Here is a 24511-nt window from a genome sequence, read left to right on the forward strand (position 1 = left end):
GTGCCCTCAGGACCTGCTCCCTCCCAGCTCCCAGGAGCAGGTCTGGCCGTTGTGGCATCCACAGGGTTGGAAGGAAGCCCCAGAACAGGGCCCGTGCTGACCCAAACCAGGCACGGGGCAGTCAGCGTTCTCAAGAAGGGTGGCTCCGCTCATGGCACAGCCAAGACAGAAACCATCTTTGCAACTCACTTTTATTGTTTCTTTATAAACTTCCTCTCACATGGAGGAATATATTGTTATAGTCATTAGCTTATCTCTTTTTTTTTTTTTAAACTCTATGCTAACAGCAATGGAGCCAAGAGGAGGAAAAACATAAGCTACGATAGAAAGGCACTTAGAACCTGTTAAAATACTGATATCCTGGAATGTGCAACAACAAACCCACAACAACAACACGTACACCAGCCCTCTCGAGCCTGGTCTGTCACCGAGTCACACGCTGAGCTAATGTCACCTTTCAGTGCCCTGTTCCTCTGCTCCCTGGGCTTGAGTCTCAAAGCCCTCACCCCCAACTGGGGACTTAAGGCCTGGGTCCTGGGGGGCCCGAAGAAAGGAGACCAGCTCCCTCCTGCTTCACTCACAGCCCCTTCAAGGGGCAGAGCCAGCACTGCCAGGCCCTATCAGGGCAGGCCGGTCAGGGTGACCCCTCTAGGACAGAAGGGCGGTCCAGGAAAGGGTGGAGTCTGCAGAGCTGCTCAGAGGAGCAGCTGGGAGACCCTGGAACTGCTGGGCTGCCGCCGCCACCACTGCTAGCCTGCAGCTCCCTGTTCTACAGCAGGGGAAATGGAGTGCTTGGTCATGTGGCTGTGGAGCCAAAAGTCCTGACCGCCAGGCCACCTCCAGAGGGAACAGCAAGGGTGGGGGTGTGCCTATGCTGAGGCCCCCCGGGCCTGGCAGGATGGGGCAGTGGAGCACCAGCATCCTTAGCTTATTCCGGCCCATGCCCTGTGGGGGGTGGGGACACCTCTAGAACAGAGGCTCAGTTGGGAAAAGCCAAAGGAAACAGCCATGTCGTAAACCCTGGGTTCCTTCCTCTTCTCCCTTCCCAACAGAGGGGCCCTCCCATGGCTTCACCACCCCCAAGCCCAGGGTTTTCAGTTCGTGGCCTCTGGAAAGCTCGCAAGCCCAGCACTGACCTGGAGCCCTACCTTCCCCCATGTGCCGGCTGTGACTTGGCACCCCCAGAATGGGAGCTGTGCCCCAGCCTGGGATTGTCCCCAGCCAGCCTCCCACCTCCGTGAAACCCTGCGAGCCTCCAGAGTCCCAGGCCAGGCCCTGCCCCACCATTCCCTGAGCCGAATGAGGGCCCAGGGTCCTGGCGTCTAGCCTCCTCACTCAGGGCTCCCTGAAAGCAGAGGGAGGAGGCCCAGCAGGGAAGGGGCAGGGGAGTGGTCAGCAATCCCCTCGCTTTGGAGAGCACCCAGCCCAGAGAAGGGGCCGACCCTCAGGTAGTGCTGGCTGGTTTTGGACGGGCTAGTGGTGAGGGGCAGCTGGCAGAGCGGGCCTCCCTCTCTGAGGTTGGAGGCACCTTGTCATAGGGATATGGTGGCTTCTTTCTGTGGCTTTGCCTGCGTCTGTCTTGCTCTCCCTCTGGAGAGTGGGCCAGAGGGAAAGGGGTCCAAGAAGCCCCCAGAGCAGGGGCCCAGAGAGGCCAGGCAGGACGGGGACAGGTCTAGCAGGTGGGCAAGGCAGGGAGGGAGGGTCACTGACCCAGGCTGGCGACTGAATGAGGGAGGCACCAGGGTGGGCAGCCTGGGGGACCGAGGCGGGGGGCAGGGCAGGGGGAGGGCCAGAGGTGAGCAAGGCCTCAGCACCCGGGAGCACAGCCCTCCCTGGCTGGCAGGGCCAGTTCCCCCTCCGGAGCCTGGGACACCACCAATGACCTTCTAGCACCATCCTTGCTGCCCAGCTTTGTCTGGGGCTGGGTCCACGGGGGGGCGGGGGGGACACAGCCACCCAGGCCCCAGGGGCAGGAGGACATTATTGCTATTTCGCAGAAGACTTTCCGTTCGTCAGGGGCAGGGCCGCAGGTAGCTGTCCGCTGGGCGGTCAGTTCACCACGGCCGGCTTGAGCAGCACGGAGCCTGGCGGGATGACCACCCAGCCAGGAGTGAGTGCCTCTGGGCTGCTGGCCGCGGAGTTGACGCCCGTGGACAGGTCCAGCACGGTGCCGGGCAGCAGGGACAGTCCGTCGGGGCTTGGCCGGGAGCGGCTGCTCTCCGTCCTCTCAAGGGGGGTCTTGCGGCCCTCCATGCCCAGAGACCTGGCGGGCACTGCCCCACGCCCCTTCTCCCCCTCAGCCTTGCCGCCAGCGGAGCCAGCGAGGAGGGAGACCACAGGCAGGCCCAGTCCACCAGCCCCAAAGGGTGAGGGCAGCAGCGGGTTCTTGGCCAGATTGAGGGGCAAGACGGGGCCCGGCAGCCCGGGACCCATGCCCCCTGCACCCCCACCGCCCCCACCGTTGCCACAGGCCAGGGCACTGAGGTCAAGGGGGCCAGGGGCCAGGGGGAGGGGCAGGCCGGGCAGGCCCGGGCCTCCGAAAAGGGCAGCGGGGTTGGGGATGATGATCTGGGCTCCGCTGACATAGGGGTTGCCATCAGGGGTGGGCAGCGGTGGTTTGGGGGGCGGGCGCAGTTGCAGGAGCTCTTGCTGCTCGTGAGACACGAAGTGGCCGTGGGCCTTGATGTGCTTGCGCAGCGAGCTGGGGTCCGTGTAGCGCTTGTGGCAGCCGGGCATCTTGCAGTAGTAGGGCTTGTCCACGTAGTGGGTGCGCGTATGCTTGAAGCGGTCACTGGAGTTGGAGTAGCGCTTGTTGCAGCCCTCGTAGGGGCAGACGTAGGGCTTCTCACCTGCGGGGCGCGGCGGCATGAGGGGCCTCTCCCCAGCCCAGTGTCCTAACCCCCACCCACACGTCGGGCAGCCCCAGGCCCCCCACCTGACACCGAGACCTCCCCGAGAGCGCGGACTGTCTGATGTGGGGGACGGTGTCCCCAGCACCCAGCACGAGATCTGATCCCAGGTGGGGACGGCGGGGCGCAGCCACAGAAGCCAGCCCTGTGTGCCCCCGGCCTCCGTCCTGTGCTTTAATTTGCGGATGACATGACCACTTCAACCAGTGGTCCCACAAATCTGCGTGTGTACTCCCGGGAAGACCCACTGGGAGGCGGCCCAGGTCACCCCCGCGAGACGGCGCCCTGTGCTGTATTTGGTCCTGGCTCAGCAGAACACCTCTGGGTCCATGAAATGGCCACTCGCGGCCCTGAGCCTTTGAAATGCGGCTGGCCCAAACGGAGATGGGCTGTGAGCGAGGGGAAAAATACGCACCGGGTTGTGACTCCACAACTTTGTACAAAATTAATTCCAGCGTCTCATTGATAAGTTTTTTTTAATATATCGGATTCAAGAAAATATTTCATTACAATTCATTTCACCTATCCCTTTATCCTTTTTTTTTTAATGTGGCAATTAGAATTTTTTTTAATTAAAAAAATTTTTTTTTGCGATTAGTAAATTTAAAATTAGGTGTGTGGCTCTGTTCACCAGTGCCTGCCCCACGGTGTGCTGGAGCCCGGTGAGGAGCAAGCACACACTGCCTCCCAGGTGACAGCACTTGGACGATCACACGACATGCTGAGTGCTCCAGGGGTGGATGTCGAGGGTCGCACCCACAGGAGAGGCTTCAGCCAGGGGTGGCACTTGGAATAGGACTGCTAAGCAATGAGACTGCCCCCCTCCCCTCCGCCGCCTCCTTGGATGCGCAGGATGCCCAGCCGCCCAGCCCCCGCCCTCCAGCCCAGCTCCTCACCTGTGTGCGACCGGTTGTGGATCTTCAGATTTTCCAGGCGTGAGAAGCTCTTGCTGCAGGTGGGGCACCGGTGCGGCTTCTCATTGGTGTGTGTGCGGATATGGATGAGCATCTTGTACCTGCTCCAGGGAGGGCACAGGGGAGCTCGGCTCAGCTCGCCCGACACCTGAGCCCCTTCCCCCCGCCCCCCTCTCACCCTCCCTCACCTGGCGTTGAAGCCTCGGCCATGGCGGGCACAGCCCTCCCAGTGACAGCAGTACCCTGCATCCTTCTCAGGCTTGACGTGGTAATCGTTGACGTGATCCACCAGGTCTTGCAGGAGCTCAAAGAGCTGGTTACACTGTGGGGCCGGGGAGAGTTCTGGGTCTACATGGGGCCGCCCTGGCCCTGGCCTCGGCCCCAGCCCCAGCCTCCGCCCCCCCACTCACCTTGGCCCAGCGACACACCAGCTGTTTGGGCAGGGGTAGCTCTGGCGAGAGGCACTTGTCCTTGGGGGCGGTGAGGAAGGAGGAAGCAGGCAGGTGCAGGGCCCCTCCGGAGCCCAGAGGCAGGAAGAACTGGAAGGAACTTGGGACGCCATCCAGATAGCGCAGTGGCTGGAAGTCCTGGGGAAGACGGGAAGGGCAGAGCTGTCAGTGCTCCCACCCGGGCCAGCGCACCCAGACCCCCTGTGTCTCCTTCTGTGGCAGGTTGAGTCGCCCCCAGGGTCATATGTCCCTGTTCCTGTGGGTGTGACCTTAGTTGGAAATAGGGTCTTTGCAGATGCAGTCAAGTTAAGAAGTCATACTCGGGGCACCTGGGTGGCTCCATCGGTTAAGAGTCTGACTCTTGATTTCAGCTCAGGGCATGATGGCAGGGTAGGGAGATCAAACCCGGCTTCTGCTCCACCCTGGGCCTAGATCCTGCTTAAGATTCTCTCTCTCCCTCTCCCTCTGCCCCCCACCCCTGGTCATACTGGATTGGGGGGCACTAAATCCAGTGATGGATGTCTTCATAAGAGAAAGGGAGATTTGAACTCAGAGACACACAAGAGAGGGAAGAAGGCAGGTGACACCAGAGGCAGAGGTTGAAGTGACACAGCTACAAGTCAGGGAACACTGAGAGCCAACAGAAGCTGGAAAGAAGTGAGGGAATAATCTTGCCCAGAACCTTGGGACAGAGCACAACCTTGCTTCAGGCTTCAGCTCCCAGGACTGATGGAATAATACCTTTCTGTTGTCCTAAGCCACCTAGTTTGTGGTCCTTTCCAGAAAACCAATCCACCTCTTCCAGAACCCGCACGCCCTCCTTACCGGGGCACTGGGCACTGCAGGCAGGTCCCCATTGCCCTGGCGCTCGGGGGACAGCGAGCTGCTGCCATTGGGAGAATCCAGCCCAGATGGCGGTGACAAGCTGAGGTCCACCAGAGGCGCTGCCGAAAAGCGTCCCTCGACCTTCTCAGGGAACTTGGGGTTCAGCAGGAAGCCTAAGGGAGAAGCACTATTCAAGGACGCTGGAGCTGAGTCCTCTGAACCACCCTCCCATGACCCTGGGAGCAGACCCCAGCCACACTCCAAACCACCCTGGGACCCCAAGCATCTGAGCAGCCACCTGCACAGCTGACCAATGTGACTTTTGCCACCATGAGAGATCAGCCGTTGGTTAAGACCAGAAGTGGAAAGTACCCAGTGAGCAGGAATTGGAAGCCAGGCTCCTGGCTCGCTGTCACACTGGCAGGTAGGGACCTTTCTGACTCTTCCTGGGCCCCTTCCTGCCCTCACTGCTCCCTGTGTAACATGAGGGGTTTGGACCAGGCTGCTTCCAGAGCCCTCTAGCTCAGACATAGAGGTCTGGTTTTCAGGGTCCAAGGAAGCAGAGCAGATGTCCTGAGCTCCAAGCACCCCCTGAGAAGCACTTGCTGGGCTTGGTCCCCTCTCCCCGGACCTGACTGACCGGCTATGCTGCCTTGAAGCCCAGGAGGTGGGTCACAGGGCCTTTGTCACTGCTTGTGAGCCGCCTGCTCCCCCTTACTAGCTCCTCTATGTCCTCTCAGAGGCCTGGTTTGAATCCTGGCTCTGCTGTGCCAGCTTCATGAACTGGGCAGCTGCCTCCCCCCAGGGACAATGTCCCCTCCAGAGACGGAGAATAAAGGGACAGAGCTCTAAGGTGAAAGCCGTGAAGGGCCTGGTTACGTCCTGGGGGATACACCCCAGACGTTCTTCCCATTGCCATGGCTCCATCGGGGCCTGGGAGCCCCAGCCCCACCAGGGGTGCTGTACCTGAGGGCGGAGAGCCTGGGGAGCCCGGCGTGGGGCTGTCATCCACCAGGCCGAGCTCCCTGTGCAGAGCTCGATGCCGGACCACACTCAGCGTCCTCTCCCGCTTTTCTCTCGCCGCCCGGAGCTTGGTGATGCTCAGCTTCAGGTCGAGCGGCTCGTCCAAGGAGTGCATGGTGATGGGGGGCTGCGTTGGAGGTGGCTGCAGGCAGTGGGGAGTTCCCAAGCTGGTATTCAGGCAGGAACCTGGGGGAGGACAGGAGCTGTGCTGTGACACCGTGACCTCAGGCTTCTCCTGCTGCAGCCCCTGAAGCTGCCAGGGGAGGGAGGTGTGGATGTATAGCAGCCTGAAGGCTGTCTCCCTGGGAAGGGGGACCTTCCAAGTGGCTCTGGCCCCAGGTCGCATGAGTGCCAGCCACCTACTGAGAGCTTCCATCTCCATTACCCTCAAGTCAGTTCTGGAGGCAAAGCTCAGAGGGTCCATTTTGCCATGAAAACTGATTTTTAGAGACACTGCCTCAGGTCACAGAGCTAAGAAGTGGTGGAGCTACCAATTGAAGGCCAGACCTCCCTGGAGCTGGTCAGTGAAGTCCCAAAGGTCATTTCTGACCGAGTGGAAAGTGGTGCCCAGAATCACATGCCCAGCTTGAGCCTGAGGGCCCAGAACCAGGCCAAGAGCAGGTGTCCTCCAAGGAAGCCACTAGTGGTTCTCAGCTACTGATCACAAGTGCTGCTGGTGTCGGGGCTCCCGGGCAGCTGTGGTCACCTCCAAGGGAAGGCAGCTGAGAGCCTGTCTCAGGCAAGGTGTGCAGAGCCTGGCCCAAGGGATGGGGGTGCAGACAGGTGCCCTTGTGCTGAAGAGAGGTGCTGAAGAGAGGTGCTGATAGGCCCACGGAGCCAGAGGGCTCTGAGCCGCCACCAGGGGGCAGCTGGGGACTGTGGCGCAGCCAGGCCAGCCAGGGACAGGGTTGGAGGGAAGTGAACCAGCTCTGCTGGGTGGTTAATAAAATATATACCATACATCATTTTTTTTTAGTGGTGATGATACTCTTTTATTAGAAGTTCTCACACTGGTATTTTCACCATCCCTTAGAACTTCTCAATGGCGTGATTTTCTTCACATACAAATGACACGAGAGCAAGCAAGGTCAACGCTGTATTCCAAACTCAAAAAGTTTTTCCAGGGGCAATCCTTCCACATGTGGTCAAAGTGTATCCTTGTGTTTGCTAATTGGGGTGATTATACCCCAAAAATCTATCCGCTAAACAAGCCAAAACTATGAGACACTCCACGTCATTGACCATTCTTTCCACATTTTCATAACTTAATATAGAACATCCCTGTAACCGCCACATGGTACATGACCACACATTTCAGCTGTGTGCACACATGCACACCTCTCTCTCCCCCCGTGGGAACCAGAGATGCCCACCCGTGTGCAGAGCTGCTTCACGGAGCTGGAAGGAGCAGGACAGCCTTTATGGCCCCACTCATCTTTTTTCCCGGCCACGTACCTCAGCAACTTTAAACAGTTTTCTCTGGTGCCAGGTCCTGGCTCATCCATCTCCCCTGAAAAGCTCTACTTCTGCTAAGACCCTCCAAGCACACGGGGACACAACAAGGCAGTCCCCTACCTAAATTAGGACCCTCTGCTTCTAGGACATTCCAAGACCCTACCAGCTACATGGCAACTCTCGGAGCCCAAGGAGGGGCAGCTACACTTGGTCGTGGGACCCCATCTGTGACCCGACTTGCCCCAGTTAAACTGCATTAGGTAGGAGCAGTCAGATCCGTTTGGATTTGCCCCCCAGGCCACGCATGGGCCAGAGATGCCCATCAGGCTGCCACCTGGTCCTTTAGGAGCTCCAGACCCAAGGTGGGCAGGTGGGTGAGTGACAGTGATGGATGGACCTTGGGCCCTTCCACTCTCCCTCTGGCTGGACAGAGAGCTGCCCTCCGCCTGACCCCCCTCCCCTTATGTCTGTCTGTCTGCCTATCCCTCTACCTGTTTATTTTTAGACACAGGCCCAGTCCAACCTCCCTGAAGCTCCTCTGTGCTGGGAGCCTGGAAGGGGAGGAAGGAAGTAAATATTTATGCTGATTAAGAATTCAGGAGCCAGGAAGGGCTGGTGGCCTGGTCCTTCAGCTGGCCTAGGGCCACAGGCCTCCCCACAGCCTCCATCCCCCACCCCCAACCGGACCTTCCAGAGGAGGGGACCATGTAGCAAGATGGTTTGGGGACTGGGAATTCAAACTGACCCTGTGATTGGCAGCCCTGCCCAGGTAACAGCTTTTTTGGCATCTGCCCTTCTGCCCTAAGCCAGAAGGGGTCCAGGGAGGAGCCCTAGACCCTGGTTATCTTGTTCTGGAGATGTGCAGGAGACCTGCATCCACCCACAATTAGGGAGGCCCCGCAAAAAAGGAGTGTGTTAACCAGGGTGGGGCAGGCACAGTGCCCAGGTGGGAGTGGGGACTGCGGCACCCCCCTTAACCAGCAGGCCCAGTCCCCAGAGAGCCCCCCCACACACACTTCCTGTCACTAGGTTCTGCCCAGGGAGGCAGAGCTTCATTGGGATGGAAGCCAGAACCCAGTCCAGAGGCCCAGCCCGCCCCCCACTCCCGGGAAAGCCACCCCAAAGGCGCACAGCTCTCAGCATCCCCAACCCCAGGCCGGCCCCACCCAGGCGTCCTCCCAGAGGTGGCCCCACAGCAAGGGGAAGACCCCCTGTGACCTCCCCTGTCCTGACCTTGGCGGACCTCGAGGTGGCTCCTTCCACTCCCCCCTCCCCCCTCCCCCAGCCTGTAGACGCGGGTTCTGAACTGGGGCTCTGCTCTTTGTTCTGGGGCCGAGGAGCGGGGCGGGCGACCGCCAGGGTGGCACCGTCCGGGTCTTGGCGGCGCAGCGGGGCCCCCTCGGGAGGCGGCCGGGGCCAGCGCCCAGGCGGGGGGCGGGGGACCCGGAGGGCGGGCGCGGGGGGCAGGCGTGGGGCGCGGGGGGGGGGGGGGGGTGGGGGGGGCGGGCGGGAGGCGGCGCCGAGGTGGTCGCCAGCCACCGCTCCAGCTGCGAAAGGAACTAATTAGAGCCCGGGGAGCGGGAGGAAGCGGGGCGGCGCGGGGACCACCGGCGGGCCGCGGCCTCCCGGGGGCGGGGGTCACCCCGAGGGTGGGCCGCACCCCCCGCCGCCCCGCCGCCGGCCCAGACAATGGCCGCTATTGTGCGGCCGCCACGAGCGCCCCCGCCCCGCCCACCTGGGAGCCCACCCGCGGTGCGCACCGAGTCGGGGTGTCGGGGCGCCGCTGCCCGGGGCCCTCCTGGGAGCGCAGCCCGCCCTTGCCACGGCTGTACACATGGGGAAACTGAGGCTTGGGCTCACCAGGCTCGCGGCGGGCTGGACTCCGCTCTGCGGAGCGCAGAGGGGGCGCCTGGGCATACCCACCCCCAGAGGCAGGCCAGCGCCCTGTAAGGGGGGGGGAGGGACACCCCTGATTGCCCCGTAGTCCCCAAACTGCCCTTTCTCGGTCAGCCGTGGCCCTTTTGGCCTAGGACCCTGGGACAACGGCTCAGGATGCACCTCTCGAAGCCCAGTGGCCTTCCTGATCCCACACGGAGCAGGGAAGCAAATCCCCAGCCTCCCCTGTTCTGCTTTGGGATCATGGCTATCAACATGCACTTCCCAAAGCTGGGGACACCGAGGGCCGGGCGGGCAGCAAGCCCACTGGAAGCCCTGGGCGCACATCACCCCACAACAGGACCAACAGCCAGTTGCTGACAGCCAGGGGAAGAGCGAGCACCTGTGAAGGCAGGTGCCGGGCCCCCCCATCTTACAGATGTAATCACTGCAGCTCAGGGAGGTTAAGTGACCTGTCCAGGGTCACGCAGCTTGTCTGCGGCAGACCTAGATCACAAGCCCAGGTGAGTCCAGAAGCCAGGTTCACCAGACCATCTGTGCCCATGGATGTGTGCGGAAGGGAGGGCAAAAGCCCTCCCGCCTAGCACCCCATCCTTTCCCAGGGGTTTGTGGGAGTTAGGTACAGAGCCTAGGAGGGGTGGCAGGCGGTGGGTGGGCGCTGGAGGGGCGAGCTATGGCCGGTGGGGGGGGGCCCACAGGGAGGCTTGGAGAGCCGAGGGCAGATATGCTGCCAAAGCAAACGGCCCCACATTCCTGGGAACTGCTGCGGCTCCCTCCCTGCTCTGGCCAAGGGCTCCACCCTCCTGGCAGCCCAGCGGCAGGGGCTGGGGCAGGGGAGACCTCACCCTCTCAGCACCCCCCACCCCCCTGAGCGGGCAGGCCCAAGTGCGGGTCAGACCACCTGGGTCTCCAGCTCCACTCTGCTACTTCCTGCCCAAGTGACAGGGCAAGTCACCTCCCTGCCTCACTGTCCTCACCTCGAAAATGGGATGATGGTAATAGTAATGAGAACCCCTCCTTGGGTTTTGGCTAGTGACGCACACATCCAGTGATTTCTTAATGTTTCCCATTATTATGTCATATTCAGCAACTGAAACAATGCTGGGCACGTAGTAGGTCCTGGTCACCCTTGTTGAATTAACTGTCACCATCACTGAACCGTCCAGCCTTGGCTAGTCTGGAGCTGTGAGGACAGCTCTGTGGGGTGACTGGCCTCCCGTGTCCACAGACAACACAGTCTCACCGTCACCTGAGCATGCCCGGCCTTCATTTTAAGGTACAACTAAACAAGCTTGTGCCCCTCAGAGAGCCTCAGGCATCAGCTGTCCTGTGCAGTGGCCACAGCTGACCCAAGCCACCTTCCAGGGCCCAACTGCTCGAAGAGAAGGAGGGGGGCCCTGGAGGCCCGAGCAGCCCTGGGAGGAGCAGGCCTCCTCCCTGACCCAGGGGAGGGGCTTATCCTGAGGCCTCGCCCAGCCCCAGCGGGTCCCAGGAGAGAGGAGAGGGGCCAGGGCAGGCCGCATTTCCTGGAAGCCCTGGAAGCCCGAGGGGTTCGCCTTCCTGGGAACCTCTCAGCAGGCAGGCCCCTCCCTCCCCCATCCCAGATGGGCCCTCAGCCAGCCCTGGGGGGCCTCCCCAGATTCCCGTGGGAGGGCAGACCCCACCCAGGTGGGAGCGCCAGCACCCCAGGTGACCCAGCCAGAGCCAAGCTCTCTGCGCTCAGCTGTGGGGGCCTCAGGAAAGCCCTCAGCCGGGCAGCACCTGAATAGCAGTGGGTGCCAAATCTCACTCGGGCATGTTTAGATAGCGCTGCCAGGGCCAGGCTAGCTGCTCCCAGTCCCCTGCGCTCTGGCCCATGGCTGTGGGGCCTCAGATGGGTCCCTGTGGCCCCGGTGAGCCTTAGTCACAAACAGGTACCACATAAGGTGTCAGGTGTCAGCTCACCGGCAAGGTGGGGACCCAGGACATCCTGCAGGGAGAGGCGGGCCAGTGCCTGGCATGCAGGAGATGCTGGCAACTAGTAGACTGAGGATTCTGGTTCCTGGCCGTGGGGGGGGTGGTGCCCCATGCAATCCCTTGGCCTCCCCAGGTCACCCAGATACTTCAGCAGTGCTGAAGCTGGGAGGCTCAAGGCTGGCTTCCCCGCCCCTGTGCCCACCCCCTCACCAGTCCTGGCTTCACCAATGCCACCAGGCTGGGGCGGGGGACAGTGAGGGTAGGGAGGAGCGACTCACTCATGGGCCCGGCCCACACATGCACACTCACACAGATGTGCATGTCTGTCCGGCTGCAGGGGCCAGCCTGGCACAGAAGCCTCCCTCAGGCCGGTGGCTTCCAGGCCCCCATCTCAAGGGCCTCCACCCCCTGCTGCCTGCCTGCCTGCAGCCACCTTTGCACAACTATGTCTGGTATTTTCCTGTCTGCCCAGCCTGCTTGGGGGGTGCAGGGGGAGAGGTGGTGCGTGGGGCTCTGAGCACTGCCTGCACCTGGGCCTTAGCCAGAGGCGAGCCCGCCAAGCAGCCCCCACGCCCGCCCTCGGACTGGGAAGGGAAGGGCCAGGCCCAGGCTGCCCAGATCCCTGGGAGGAGCTGGCGCAGGGCTGTGGGGAGCCAGACAGGGACACACACCCACTGAGGCCTCGGCGGGAGCAGGCCGGGCCCTGCTAGGCAGCACTGCCACTCATGGTGGACAGTCAGGGCTGGGCACTGTGCCAGAACTCTCTGGGGCCGCCACAGGCAATGGCCAGTATCCCACAGGACGCAGGCGGGCACTCACAGCAGCCCGACATACGGGCACATGCATGTGTGTCACACCTGTGCCCCAACAGCATACACACAGGACACAGCATGTGACCAGCATCAGGCTCTGGGACCCAGCAGTTACGAGGAGCAGCAGGGATGAGGCCCGGGCCCCAAAGGGAAGGAAAACTGCACTTTCCCAACCAAGTCCGGCTCTAAGACAACCCTGTGAGTACCTCCCTGGGTCCTGGGGGCTTTTGCCACGGCCCAGCCCTCCCACTGCCCTGGGACAAGCAGCAGGCCCTGGACAGCACCTGCCAACTCTGAGCAGAGGCTGGCAAGGCGGGCTCTGGACTTTGGCCCTTCCCTCCCTCCGCCTCATTTACCCCATCGCTCAGTTATGCATTCCAGCAGCAGGCCCTCCACCCCACTCCGTCCTGGGGGCCCACAGATGAATGAGGATGAAAGGCGCCCAGACCTCGGTGGGGGAACAAGAGCAGGAGGGCTGGGAGGGCTGCTCCTAAGCAGGGAGACATGGGGTGAAGTGCTGGGGCATTAGATCCTAACTTGCTCTGCAGGCCAGACAGGCCAGTCTGCCTCGGGCTCACCATCTCCATCCATCCTCACAGCCCTGCAAATTAGGTGCTAGCCTCTCCATTTTCCAGAGGGGGAGATGGAGGCTGAGAGAGGTTCAGTCACCCGCCAAGGTCACAGAGCTTTGTAAGTAGCACGTCTGGGGTTCACTACCAGGTTCTAAGGCCCACACTCTTTCTGGGCCCAATGCTGTAGAGGCCTGGACTGCGGCCCAAGAGAGAGGCTGGGCCAGGGCCTGGAGGGCACTGGGGAGCCATGGAGTGCTCTACACAGAAAGCACCCTCTCCCTTTCCAGCCCACAGGCTCCAGGCCTCAAGCGCTCCCCTGCGGCACCTCCTTTCTCAGGATCCTCCTTCTCCCATGAGCCCGATGCTCACTCATGGGTGCCAGGTCCCGCTGCACAACCTTCCACATTCCCATATTCTCCTCCATCTGCCATTCCCCTCCTACCCCTTCCCGCAGCAGGTCTTCCCTGATTCACCCTCCCGGGCCTCAGACTCTTGCAGCCACGCGTGGGCTGTTCTTCCAGGGGCCTGACAGCCGAGCAGAGGACCTGCTTCTGTCCCCAGGCTGCCGAGGACAGTGTTCCCAGCCCTGCAGGGGCCTGTGCTGCCTGCCACACTCATCCAGGGTCCAAGTCCTCACTTGTACCATCATGTCACCAGCTTCTGAACGTACCTTGGGTGCCCAGCCCTACACACAGAGTGCCATGCGCACTGCCCCCCACACCCGTCTTTGGCCCTGGCACTTACCCCTGCACCTGGCATTTAGAGCCTCACTCCAAGAAGGGAGTCCTGGAGCAGGTGAAGGCCTCATGGAGCAGACCACCGCACTATTTCCCACGGCCCCCACGCTGTGCTAACTCCTCCCACTAGCAGGATCTGTGCAGTGATGCAAAGTGCTGGGGGCTCCGAGTCAGAAACCTGGCCCACCACAATCTGATGTGGGCCAAGCTCTGGGCCTCAGTTTCCCCACCCGGGAAAGGGAAGCACTGGCCTAAAGTAGCCTGGAGCTTGAGAACCCTAACCGCTCCCTAAACATCACCATCGCACCTGCCCTCTCTGCTTTTCCTGAACACCTGGCACTCAGTGTGTGTTGGTTGAATGAATAAATCCATTTGTGGTACCCAGTAGCCAGGTGAGGTGGGTAGGTATGGAGGGGCTGAGGCCCAAAGAAAGAAGTGGCTTGCCCAAGGTCAAGGTGAGAGGCAGGGCCTGGGCCTTGACACAGAGGTCTCTTCCCCTGCAAAGGACCCAGGAGGAGACCTGGACGAGGACGAGGTGGCCACTGTTGCCCTGGTTCAGATGGGATGACTGGCAGGGCCCAGTTCCCCCAGCTTCTGTCCTGCCATGCCCACCCAGCGTGGCGCAGAGCCCACCCCAGAAGAGCCAGCAGCCAGGCCCAGGAACTCTGGACTCCACCCCCAGCCCCCCACTATCCCCTGCCTGCAGCCCTTTCTCCTTGCCCCCCTTCCCGTGCCCCTCCCGTGCCCCTCCCCTCCTTCTCCAATTCAGCAGCAAAGCAAATCTAGAAGCTGGGGGCAATCTCCAAAGCCAAAAGGAAACAGCCACTGGGTAGGGCCCTGCCAGGCCCGGCCTGCTTCAGGCCCTTGGGACCCATGGTCCAAAGGACCAAGCAGGGTGACCACTAGGTGTCCTAAGGTGGTGCTGCGGTCCCTGTCTGGAGGAGGGTGGGGCTGGCAGGCAAACAGCCAGCCGTGCTGGCGGGGGGGGGGGGGGGGGGGGGGGGGGGGGGGGGGGGGGGGGGGGGGGGGCGGGCGGGTGCTGGGGGGGCAGGCTGCAGGCAGAGCTTTAGAACAGGCGGGACAATGGAGGGCCCCACAGCCCAGGGGCAGAGATATCACAGCTCAGGGTCAGTCAGCCTGAAAGTGTGGGGCTGGGGGCTGGGGGCTCTGGATACAGGAGGCAGCGGCCCAGGGGAGAAAGGGCTCAGGCAGGCCGGAACTTGCCAGCCAGATCCAGCTGGACGATGGGGCGAAGGGAGAGAGAGAGGCTTCCCCAGACGCAGCTGCCCCCACGTCAGGGCCCAGTGTCAGGGCATCCTGCCCCGCTGCCCCTGCAGTGCATGTAGGGCCTGTGGTGGATGGGGGGCCTGGGGCGGATGGGGGGCCTGCGGTGGATGGGGGGCCTGGGGCTGATGGGGGGCCTGGGGCAGATGGGGGGGCCTGGGGTGGATGGGGGGGCCTGAGGTGGATATGGTACCTGTGCAGATGGGGGCCTGGGGTGGATGGGGGGCTTGGGGTGGACGCAGGGCCTGCGGTGGATGGGGGGCCTGCAGTGGATGCCGGGCCTGGGATGGATACAGGGCCTGTGGTGGATGGGGGGGCCTGAGGTGGATGCAGGGCCTGGGGTGGAGGGGGGGCCTGTGGTGGATGCAGGGCTGGCAACAGTGGAGCTGAGGGGATTCCCAGGTTGAACTGACATTTCAGGGGCCAGGGCCAGACTGTCTTAGGCTCCGGTCCCTCTCTGTCCCTCCCTGACCCCAAGTGACCCCAGGCCAAGCCCTTGAGTCTCCAAGCTTCAGTGTCGCCGCCACCCCCACCCCCCGCTTGCCCCCACCAGCCGCCTCCTTACTTCTAGGGTCCCAGGGGGCACTAGCCTGTGAGTGCGTCTGTGTAAAGGAGACGCAACCCTCTGTCAGCTGGGCAGGACTGCTTTCCCAGGGCTGACTCAGGCAGGTCTGCAGCCTCCTGGGGCCTCTGAAGCCTCCCACCCGCCCTTGGCTGTGACTGGAGGAGGGGGCCCAGGGGTGGGTCAGTCCCCTCCCCGGGCAGCCATCTGCCAAGGCAGGAGTACGTGTGCACACACATGTCGCACGCTCCATAGCGGGGCCCTTCCTGTGGCGGGTACTACCTGGCTTCTCAGGCCTCGAAGACAAAGGGCCTGAGGAAGCCCCAGCCTCTCCCCCGACCCCCAGTCACAGCTCTAGAAGATTCTCAATCCCTCTGCCCAACCCCCACCAGGGGCATCTGGAGCAGATAGAAAGTCCCCCCCCAAAACTGGAATCACTTCATATCTCTGTGCCCCCCAGGCTCCTCCCAGCCTGACCATGAGTTCACCAGAACCCTCCATCCCATCTGGGAGGGAGAGGAGGAGAGGAAGGCCAGAGCTCCAGGCCTCTGCCCTGCACGGCCTGAGGCCTGAGGGAGTGTGGAGAGAAGCGTCCTGGCCAGGATGGCAGGTCAGGCTCCGTAGAGGCCCCCAGAGTTCCCCTGGGAGGGTCCCACATCACCACAGCTGCAATGAGAAGAAGGGCCAGGGACCCCCGCAGACCTGGGCCAGGCCTCACCTTCCCGTGGAGCAGTCTGGAGCCAAGGCCAGAAGGATCAGTACCAGAAAGGGTGGAGGCTTGGGGGCCCTGTGTACACAGCTGCTAGGGCCACCTTGGGTTCCCCTCAAGAGCAGGATCCCTTCTTAAACCAGGTGGGAAACTGGCCACCAGAGAGCACCCCCCAGCCCCCCAGCCAGAGCACACCCAGGAACTTGGGCCCAGATGCCCACTGGTCCTGCCTCATCCTCAGGCTTTAGTTTCTTCATTTGTCAACAGTGATCAATGGATCTTCCTCACAGGGCTGATGTGACAATTTCAGGTGACAGATGTCAACACCTGCAAAATTCCCTGGGCCACTTAAGGCAGTGTGCTGATTTTTTCGGGGAGTCGAAAAAATCAGGGTGTTCCCCAGGCTGTTCCATCCCCTGACCAACGTTGGCACCCTATCCCTGCCTTCCTAGGGGCCTAAGCTGGCATTTTTATTAGTTGGAGAGACAGCAGGGGTTTCCAGGGCTGAGCCGGAGGCAGGAGAGAGACCAGGGTCTCTGTGCTTCAGGCTGCGCCCCTACACAGAAACCCCCACAGTACATCCTTTCCTGTCCCAGCAGCAAAGCTTCAACCCTGGCTGGTCAGCAAAGCGCCAGAGGTCCTACCGGAGGTGCACGATGCCGCATCCCCGCCCCCAGCCACACCTGAATGCACCAGGGTGGCGCTGAGTAGGCCACCTTAGAAGCCACTGGGGCAGATGTGCAGATCCCATCTCAGAGAGGTGCCACCCCGGCACACGTCTGGGCCACACACCTTTCTGGCTGCCCTGACCTCACCAGCCAGGGATCCTCCCCAACTCTGGGTGAAGGGGGGACCAGCCGGCACCTTCCGCCAGTCACCCCCTGGCCTCGGTCATCTGTGTGAAATATAAAACGACAATAATAATCCTGAATAGAGGGAGGCTTCTCTGCAACCCCGAAAAGACCTTCCCCCCTATTCCACCCAGCTCGGGCCTCTCCACTACAAGCCGAACTCCCTGCTTGGGTGAGGGGCTTCCACAGACTCCCCTGGTACATAACCTGGGGGGGTCATCCGGTGCCCGAGGGGAGAGCCAGGAGCAGCCATCTCCCCCACCAAACCCCAGGGCGCCTCCCAGCACCAGGGCCCCACCCCGACGCCTCCCAAAAAGCTCAACTGCAGGCTCCAGCCCCAACATCTGGTCCCCCAGGCACAGCCGTCGCCACCCTCCCTCATCCTGGGATTGCCCCCAACTCTGCCCAGCACCCGTCCCCACCCCCTCACCCAAGTGGGATTCCAGGCAAGTCAGGGTGGATGAAAATGCACATGGGAAAATGTTGTCAGGAAAACACATTCTTCCTCCTCTACTGCAGTTCAGACCCCGGGAGGATTAGGTGGCAGGAGACACTCCCACCGCCTGGGGCCAAGGCCAGGCCAGGGAAGGGGGGGTGGGGGCTGCAAGGTGGGGTGAGAGGGGTGCTGGCCCAGGCCCCCAGGAGGGGCCCTGGCAGGGCTTTGTGTTCCCGCAGGCCAGTCTGCCCTCCGAGGGCACTCCCAGCAAGGGGAGCCCAGGCACAAGACATGGCTGTGGCTACCCATTCGCAGCTGGCTTTTTAGAAACAACAAAAGCTTTGGGGGGACGCGGTTCACACGATTGTTTGAAATGAGGTTTTGGGATGTCTGTGGCATCCAGTTATTCATACTGGCTCCACCCACGGATAATTGAGAGTTGGATTTGTTGGCCTGACCCCACTTCTCAGCATCCCCCCCACAACAAGTCTTCTCACGGACTCCAACTCGGAAAGCTCACCTTGTCTGACCTCTTGGTTTTATGGAAGAGGAAACTGAGACCCAGGAAGGGGTGGGGTGATGGAGGGGTGGGGAGCCGGCCCAAGGACCCCTGGGAGTTGGTGGCCTGGCCCAAACTCAAATCTAAGACATCAGATTCCCAGGCCAGGGGCTTTTCCCAGTTACCCTCCAGGCTGTGGCCTGGCTCTTGTGAATCCCCCAAAGCCACGGACTCTAAAAGCAGTGGTGCCTGGAAGTGGGGTGACTCACTGTCTGGCTTCCTGGGGCACCCCCTCCCCATCAGTGAGGGAGGGACTGGCAGGTGTCCCTGTGTAGAGAGCCAGGAGAAGGGAGAGGCCCCCCAGGGGACCTAGGCCAGGGTCACTCAGGGGCCGTAGAGTCCCAGCTGGAGGGATTTAACACCAAAGGTCAAAGGTCACAGACAGAGAAGGGCGGGCAGGCTCTGGGGGTCAGAGGGTCAGCGCTAATGGCAGCTCCGGAAAGGAGGGGGAGGGTAAGGAGCTACGGAAAACAGGGCTGCTTCCAAGGGGTCCCCAACCCCCATACACTGTGCCCCAACGCCCTGGCACTGCCTCATTCTTGGCTGCTTGCAGACAGGGCCAAGGAGAACTGGAGGTGGGCTGTAAAACGGGCAGGGCTGGAGCTTGGAAGAGGTGTCCTCGGAAGAGCTCCCCAGGTGCAGCCCCTCCCCCAGAGTGGGCCAGGGCCAGCTGGGAGGCCCAGCCCAGGCCCAGAGGGGAGAAGGAGGAGCAGAGGGGGAAGGCTCCGAGGTCACGGGGAGGGATGTGTGGGCTGGGCTGGAACAGCTGTGGCGCTGTGGCACCGGGAGTGGGGCTTGGAGAGGGCTGGGTGGGTGGGCAGAAGGAAGCGGCCAGTTTCTCCTTCCCTGAGCTTGGGAACTGAGGAAGCCCCTGGGGGGGCAGGGTGTCTCCTGCGGGTCTCTAGCATCGGCTCGGCCCCAGCTTCCCTCGGGGCTGGAAGACCCTCAGGAAGGCTGCCTCGAAAGCCCACAGCTCAGGCCCTGGCCCTGGCCTAGACCGAGAGCCACGAGAGCCCAGGCCTTGGCCAGGTCCCCGGCTCGCCTGGCTGCCCCCTCAGTGTCAAGCGTTCCCTTTAGAGCCAAGATCCTGGGCTGTGATGGCTGGGGGCCCAGGGCTCCTCCCAGGATCCCTTCCCGCTTCCCAGGCCCCAGGGCAGGGCCAGGATCCCTGCCACCATCACTGCCCCGGGGGGCCAGGCCAGGCGGGCCCTCCTGGACAGGCAGACGGGCAGCATGCTGCCCTGCTGTGGCCCGAGGACCTGACCCGCCAGGGCAGTGTGCCAGGGCCTCCAGGTGCCAGCCTAGATTCCAGCCCCGTTCCAGGGGGCCTGCGGGAAGCGGGGTGCCGGCATCTCCCTCCCTCGGGATGCACCTGCCTCACCCCTCCCCCACTCCTCCAGACCCTCCTGCGGGCCGCCGGGTCCCCTGCCCCCTTCACTTGGCCGGGTTCTTCTGCTTCCACGCAGACAGCAGTGGACAGACAAGTGCCAGCCCGGCCTCCGGCTCCGGGTCCTGACCCCGCAGCACCCCCGGTCCCGACCCCCAGGGACGCCTCCCTCCCTCCCCCCGGCCCAGGAAGGGCCCGGGCTAGCCCGGGGCAGCAGGGGGGAGACTTTCCCGGACGAGGGAGGAGACACCTTCCAAACCCCGTCCTGGAAACAGCCCGGCGCAGCCGTGGGAAGGGGCGGCTGCCCGGCGCCCCAGACAACTTCGTGCCCAGGCTCCAGGGCCCCCCCGGCCCGCAGCGCGCCCCCTCCGCGGCCGCCCAACTTCCCTGCCGAAGTTTGCTCCCGCCCCGGGCCCGGCCGCGGCTCGGCCCGGCCTCCGGACGGAGGGAGGGAAGGAGGGAGGAGAAAGACGGAGACGCGGAGGGGACGGGGCCGGGAGCCGGCGAGGGAGGGAGCGCGCGAGCCCAGCGAGCGAGGGAGCGAGCGCGGGGGCCCCGGCGAGGGCTCACAATGGCCCGGGGCGAGGCGAGGCGCGGACGCGGGCGGCGGAGGCGACCCTCGGGGCCCGGGCCCCCCGCGCCCCCCGCGCCCCCGCGCCCCGCCAGCCGGGTCCCGGCCCCACGGCGCGACGCCCCGGAGCTTCCTACCTCGGCGGCGGGGGCGGCGGGCTCCGGGCTGCGGGCTCCGGCGGTCGGGGGGCGGCGGGGGCGCGAGCGGGGGGGGGGCCGGGGCGGGCGGGCGCCGGGGCGCGAGGCTCACGCGGCGCGGGCTCCCCTGGCTCGGCCGCCCGGCGCCCGGCCGCTCCGCCACATCTGCAGCTCCGGCAGGGAAGGTGGCCGCGGCGGCCGGGCCGTGCGGGGATGTCTTGGAGAGGGAGGAGGAGGGAGGAGGGAGGCGGCGGGAGGAGGGCCGGGCGAGCCTCGGAGGAGGGGGAGGAGGAGGGGCGCGGGGGGCGGCCTCGCTCCCTCCTCCCTCCCCCGCTGGCTCCCTCGCGCCCGCCCTCCCTGCAAACCCCTCTCGCCGCGGCGGCCCCAGGCCCGGGGCGCCAGCTGCCAGGCGGGGCGTGCGCGTCGGGGGAGGGGGCGGCCGGGAGCCGGCGCGGGGCCGGGGGAAGGGAGGCAGCGAGGGCGGCGGGGCCGCGGCGAGCGGCGGGCGTCCCCCGCGGCCCCATCCCCGCGCCCCCCACCCCCGCGCGGCCCCGCCCCCGGCCCGAGGGCAGCGCTGGGACACGGCCGGGAGGTGGCCTGGGGGGGCGGGGGGGGCGGGGGCGCGGGGGAGGGATGTCCCGCCCTCGGGGAAGCCCGGGGAGGGGGCGGGCGGGCCCAGAGGAAGAGCCCCGGAGACGGGGAAGATGGAGGAGGTCGCTGCGGCCGAGGGGGCGGGGGGCCCCTCGCCTCCCCCCCGCGGGGTCACCTTGGCCAGGCCCCCCGCGGCCCCGGGCGGCGGGGAGGGCGGCAGGAATGCCTCTCCGCAGGCCCTGATTTCTCCGCCCAGCCCAGTTCCAGGAACGCGCGGGCAGCGCCCGGCGGGCAGAGGCCCCGGCTCGGGATTCGGGGAGGCTCAAGCCGGGGTTCGAGCCCGGACGGGAGCCCCTCCCTCGCGTCCCAAGCCGGGCTGGTCCCCCCGCCCCCCCACCCCCCGTGCCCTCGGGACGGGCAGGACGAAGTCCGGCCGGGAGCGGTCCGGACTTCCGCTCGGCCCTAGTCTTGGTCCTAGCGGTTGGGACTACCTGCGTCCCCAGCCCGAGCGCTGGGGATCCTCGATCGCGCCCCGACCCTCCGCGCTCCCTCCGCGCCCCTGCGCGGCGCCCGCCGTTAGGACGTGGAAGGAGTGGGTGCCGGCGAGGGCGAAAGCCCCGCACCCCCCTAAGCTGTCTTTTCCCTCCCGACGTTGAACCAGACTCGCGTTCTGGTGTGTCTCGTTTGGGCCAAGCTGGAGCCCCTGCCCAGTTACCTTCTTGCCGCTCTGCGGTCAGGTGGCAGATCTTGGTTCACAGTTGGCCTCGAGGAGTGCAGGAGAGGAAGAGCATCCTCTGGTAGGTGAGGCATCTGACTCCGAGTGCATCTGCTGCCGCTGTCCCCAGCCAGCGCCTGAAGCCGGCGGGTCTTGATCATGCAGCATCCTCAGCTCCTGGCACCGCGCTTTGCACCTAGTAGGTGCTCAAGACATTTTGCACTGATGGATACAGGGTAGGTGCTCCTTACATGTTAAGCGAATGTACATATAGTAGGTGCTCCTGGCTGTTGCATAAATGGACACAGAGTTCCTGCTCTTACATGGACACACAGTAAATGCTTATGATATTTTGGGCAAATGGATACATAGATGGAGCTTATGATGGTTGCATGAATGCACACATAATAGGTTTTCATGACTTACAGGAACAGACGCAGAATAGGTGCTTATGAACTGTTGGGTGATACATGAAAGGCCTATAGGCCCCGAAAGTAGCGATTTGGAGGTGACCTCCTCTGCCCCCACCCCACCCCGATTTCCCTCGTGTGGGTAATGTGGAGTGAGACCTGGTTAAATATTAGCCGGCAGATGGGCCTGGGGCAGGCCAGCTTTGGGACCCAGCACCTTCCAGGAGGGGGCTGTTAAGGGCCGACTCTCCCAGTCCTCCGGGTGCGTGGGGAGGGGAAGAGGCTGAGGGCCGCAGAGCGCCCCCTCCCGGCGCCCGGGATCGCGGCGATTCAGGCTGCTGCGGGGCCCTGCAGCTGGAGGCTCAGTGTCCTTCAAGCTCGCCAGGTCCGGCTCAGGCCCCCCGGGAATCTAGGTATATTGAAAAAAGGTAAGAAAGAAAAAATAGGTGTACAGGGGGCTATTTCTTCATCTGTTAATAACGCTTATGGCGTGCCTGCAGGGTGCCAGGCGCTGTGCGACAGTGGAGACAAAGGTGAACAACCTCAGCTGTCCTTGCCCTCAGGGGTCCTAAAATCAGTCCGGTGGCACCTCCATCTCCAGGATTGGATCGTTGGAGATCCAACGATCTCCGAGCTCCCAGGGGCACTTGACCGTAAGAAACCTTTACAGCTGGAGAGCCTTTCTCATTGTTTTTCTACACCCACTTGTTTTCACAGACAGGCAGGTTGCTCCCAGTGAAGACTCTGAGTTGGGATTCTGACTTCAGGATGATAATTAATACTACCTTTCTAAGGTTGTTATGAAGATTAAATGAGATGCATTAAAAATATATATATATATATTTTAAAGAATTTTATTTATTTACTCATAGAGACACAGAGAGAGTGAGGCAGAGACACAGGCAAAGGGAGAAGCAGGCTCCATGCAGAGAGCCCGACGCGGGACTCGATCCAGGATCTCCAGGATCACGCCCTAGGCTGCAGGCAGCGCCAAACTGCTGCGCCACCGGGGCTGCCCTATTTTTTTTTTTTTTTTTTTTTGAGAGAGAGAGAGGCAGCACAAGCAGGGGGAAGGGCAGAGGGAGAGGGAGAGGGAGAAGGAGACTCCCTGCTGAGTAGGGAGCCCAGAGGGGGGCTAGTGGGGGCTTGATCCCAGGAGGCAGATATCATGACCTGAGCCAAACTCAGAGACTTAACCCATTGAGCCACCCAAGCACCCCAAATGAGATACATTCTTTTTCTTTTTTTTTTTTTTTTTAATAATGTTATGTATTCATGAGAGGCAGAGACACAGGGAGAGGGAGAAGCAGGCTCCCTGTGGAGAACCTGATGTGGGGCTCTGGCCCAGAACCCTGGGATCACGACCCCAAGCCAAAGGTTGAGATACCACTCAAACACTGAGCCACCCAGGTGCCCCAACAAGGTACATCCTTAACACATATTAGCCATCACTACCTGGTATCCACAATTCTAGGACCCAGATGGAGTCCCCTTAGCTGCAGATAAACTCTTAAATTTGGCTTTTGCAAATCCAGCAAGAGTGAAGAACTATATAATCTTGGTGGAGTTGACCCAACCAGAAACCCCCAATTCTCAGCTGGACCAGTTATTTTTGTCTTGTCTTTTTTTTTTTCTTTTTTTTTCTTTTCTTTTCTTTTAAGTATGCTCCATGCCCAACGTGAGGCTTGAACTCACCACCTGGAGATCAAGAGTCACATGCTCCACCAACTGAGCCAGCCAGGCACCCCCAGATGATTTACTTTCATTATATTTACAATAACCCTGAGAGTGAGTCCTATTATTTCCCCCATTTTACAGAGAAGGAAACTGAGGCTCAGAGAAGGAACTTGGCCAAGGTCTTAGAAGCTAGTGGGAGGCATCATTCAGATTTCAGTTTTGGTTGATCTGATACCAAAACTTGTGTTATAAACCACTATCTCCCTAAGGCGTCAGGTAACTTATGGAGTGGGGGGTATAGGACATTGGAGAGGGCCAGGCTCTGAAGGGGTTTTTCTGGGTTGTGCTTTTCTGAGACACAGCACCTCCTATAGCAGTCAGGCCAGGCTTGGCTTCCTCCTTAGTGAAAGGTGTATAAGGAGAGATGTCTTCCTCCCTACCATTCCCCTGGCTTTCCTCCCTCAAAGAGTCCTTACTCTGAGCACCCAACCTTTGACACCGTACCTGCTCCCCTCCCTTGTGTTACAAACTGCCTCCCCTACTAGACTGTAAGTTCCCCAAAGAGTAGGATACAAGGTCATTTTTTTTGTCACACCCCCTGCAGAGCCTGTCACATAGTAAATGCTTCAGAAATATTTCTTCTATATTTGTGTCCCCGCAAATTCATAACTTGAAGCCCTAACCACCCTCCACAATGTGATACTATTTGTAGATGGGGCCTTTGGTAGGTAATTATGTTTAATAGAGGTCATAAGGGTGGGGTCTCCATGGTGGGATCTGTGCCCTTATAAGAAGAGGAAGAGAGATCAGAGCTTCCCCTGCCCCCCCTGGCCACCTGAGGACACAGCAAGAAGGCAGCCATCTGCAAGCAAGGAAGAGAGTCCTCACCAGGAACTTAATCTGCCAGCACTTTGATCTTGGACTTCAGCCTCCAGAGCTGTGAGAATTAATGTGGGTTGTTTGAGCTACCCAATCTGTGGTATTTTGTTATAGCAGCCTGAGCTAAGATAATTGCTGACAGATATATTTGGGAGGCTGAATCTGGTCTCCTAAACCTTCAACAATAAAAATTTA

At 62.0% G+C, this 24511-nt stretch overlaps 1 protein-coding gene and 3 long non-coding RNA genes across 8 annotated transcripts; 3 read left to right on the forward strand and 1 right to left on the reverse strand.

Moving 5' to 3' along the window:
* Nucleotides 1-173: 173 nt before the first annotated feature.
* GLIS2 (GLIS family zinc finger 2) lies at nt 174-21487 on the reverse strand. 3 transcript variants are annotated; one of them, XM_025416690.3, is made up of 7 exons: nt 21351-21487; nt 6064-6306; nt 5098-5270; nt 4234-4410; nt 4012-4145; nt 3806-3924; nt 174-2849 (listed from the first exon to the last, which is right to left on the reverse strand). In XM_025416690.3, the coding sequence occupies exons 2-7, from the start codon at nt 6233-6235 to the stop codon at nt 2050-2052; spliced, it is 1575 nt and encodes a 524-aa protein (XP_025272475.1). In that variant the 5' UTR covers nt 6236-6306; nt 21351-21487; the 3' UTR covers nt 174-2049. The 3 variants fall into 3 exon arrangements, with proteins under 3 accessions (XP_025272475.1, XP_025272473.1, XP_025272476.1); XM_025416688.2 differs by lacking the exon at nt 21351-21487 and adding an exon at nt 20045-20160; XM_025416691.3 differs by lacking the exon at nt 21351-21487 and adding an exon at nt 10449-10523.
* LOC125755190 (uncharacterized) lies at nt 5265-7085 on the forward strand. The gene is made up of 2 exons (XR_007411035.1): nt 5265-5521; nt 5646-7085. It is a non-coding gene; the product is annotated as an uncharacterized LOC125755190 (long non-coding RNA).
* LOC112640440 (uncharacterized) lies at nt 9436-17555 on the forward strand. Of its 3 annotated transcripts, none has more exons than XR_004816372.2 (5): nt 9436-9974; nt 10559-10747; nt 12299-12437; nt 12839-12929; nt 16703-17555. It is a non-coding gene; the product is annotated as an uncharacterized LOC112640440 (long non-coding RNA). The 3 variants fall into 3 exon arrangements; XR_003124033.3 differs by lacking the exon at nt 16703-17555 and adding an exon at nt 14054-14581; XR_003124032.3 differs by lacking the exon at nt 16703-17555 and adding an exon at nt 13099-14581 and having other exon boundaries at nt 9438-9974.
* On the forward strand, nt 21454-23393 carry LOC125755189 (uncharacterized). The gene is made up of 2 exons (XR_007411034.1): nt 21454-21586; nt 22633-23393. It is a non-coding gene; the product is annotated as an uncharacterized LOC125755189 (long non-coding RNA).
* The last annotated feature ends 1118 nt before the right edge of the window (nt 23394-24511 follow it).

Source organism: Canis lupus, chromosome 6, assembly GCF_003254725.2.
Source record: "Canis lupus dingo isolate Sandy chromosome 6, ASM325472v2, whole genome shotgun sequence".
In the NCBI taxonomy this organism is placed as follows: domain Eukaryota; kingdom Metazoa; phylum Chordata; class Mammalia; order Carnivora; family Canidae; genus Canis; species Canis lupus.

Coding starts and splice junctions, on each gene's coding strand:
- GLIS2 (XM_025416690.3), bottom strand. CDS start 6,235: ATGCACTCCTTGGACGAGCCGCTCGACCTGAAGCTGAGCATCACCAAG. Junction 5,271..6,063: donor CCCAGGCTCTCCGCCCTCAG/GTACAGCACCCC, acceptor CTTCTCCCTTAG/GCTTCCTGCTGAACCCCAAG. Junction 4,411..5,097: donor CTGCAGTGCCCAGTGCCCCG/GTAAGGAGGGCG, acceptor CGTCTTCCCCAG/GACTTCCAGCCACTGCGCTA.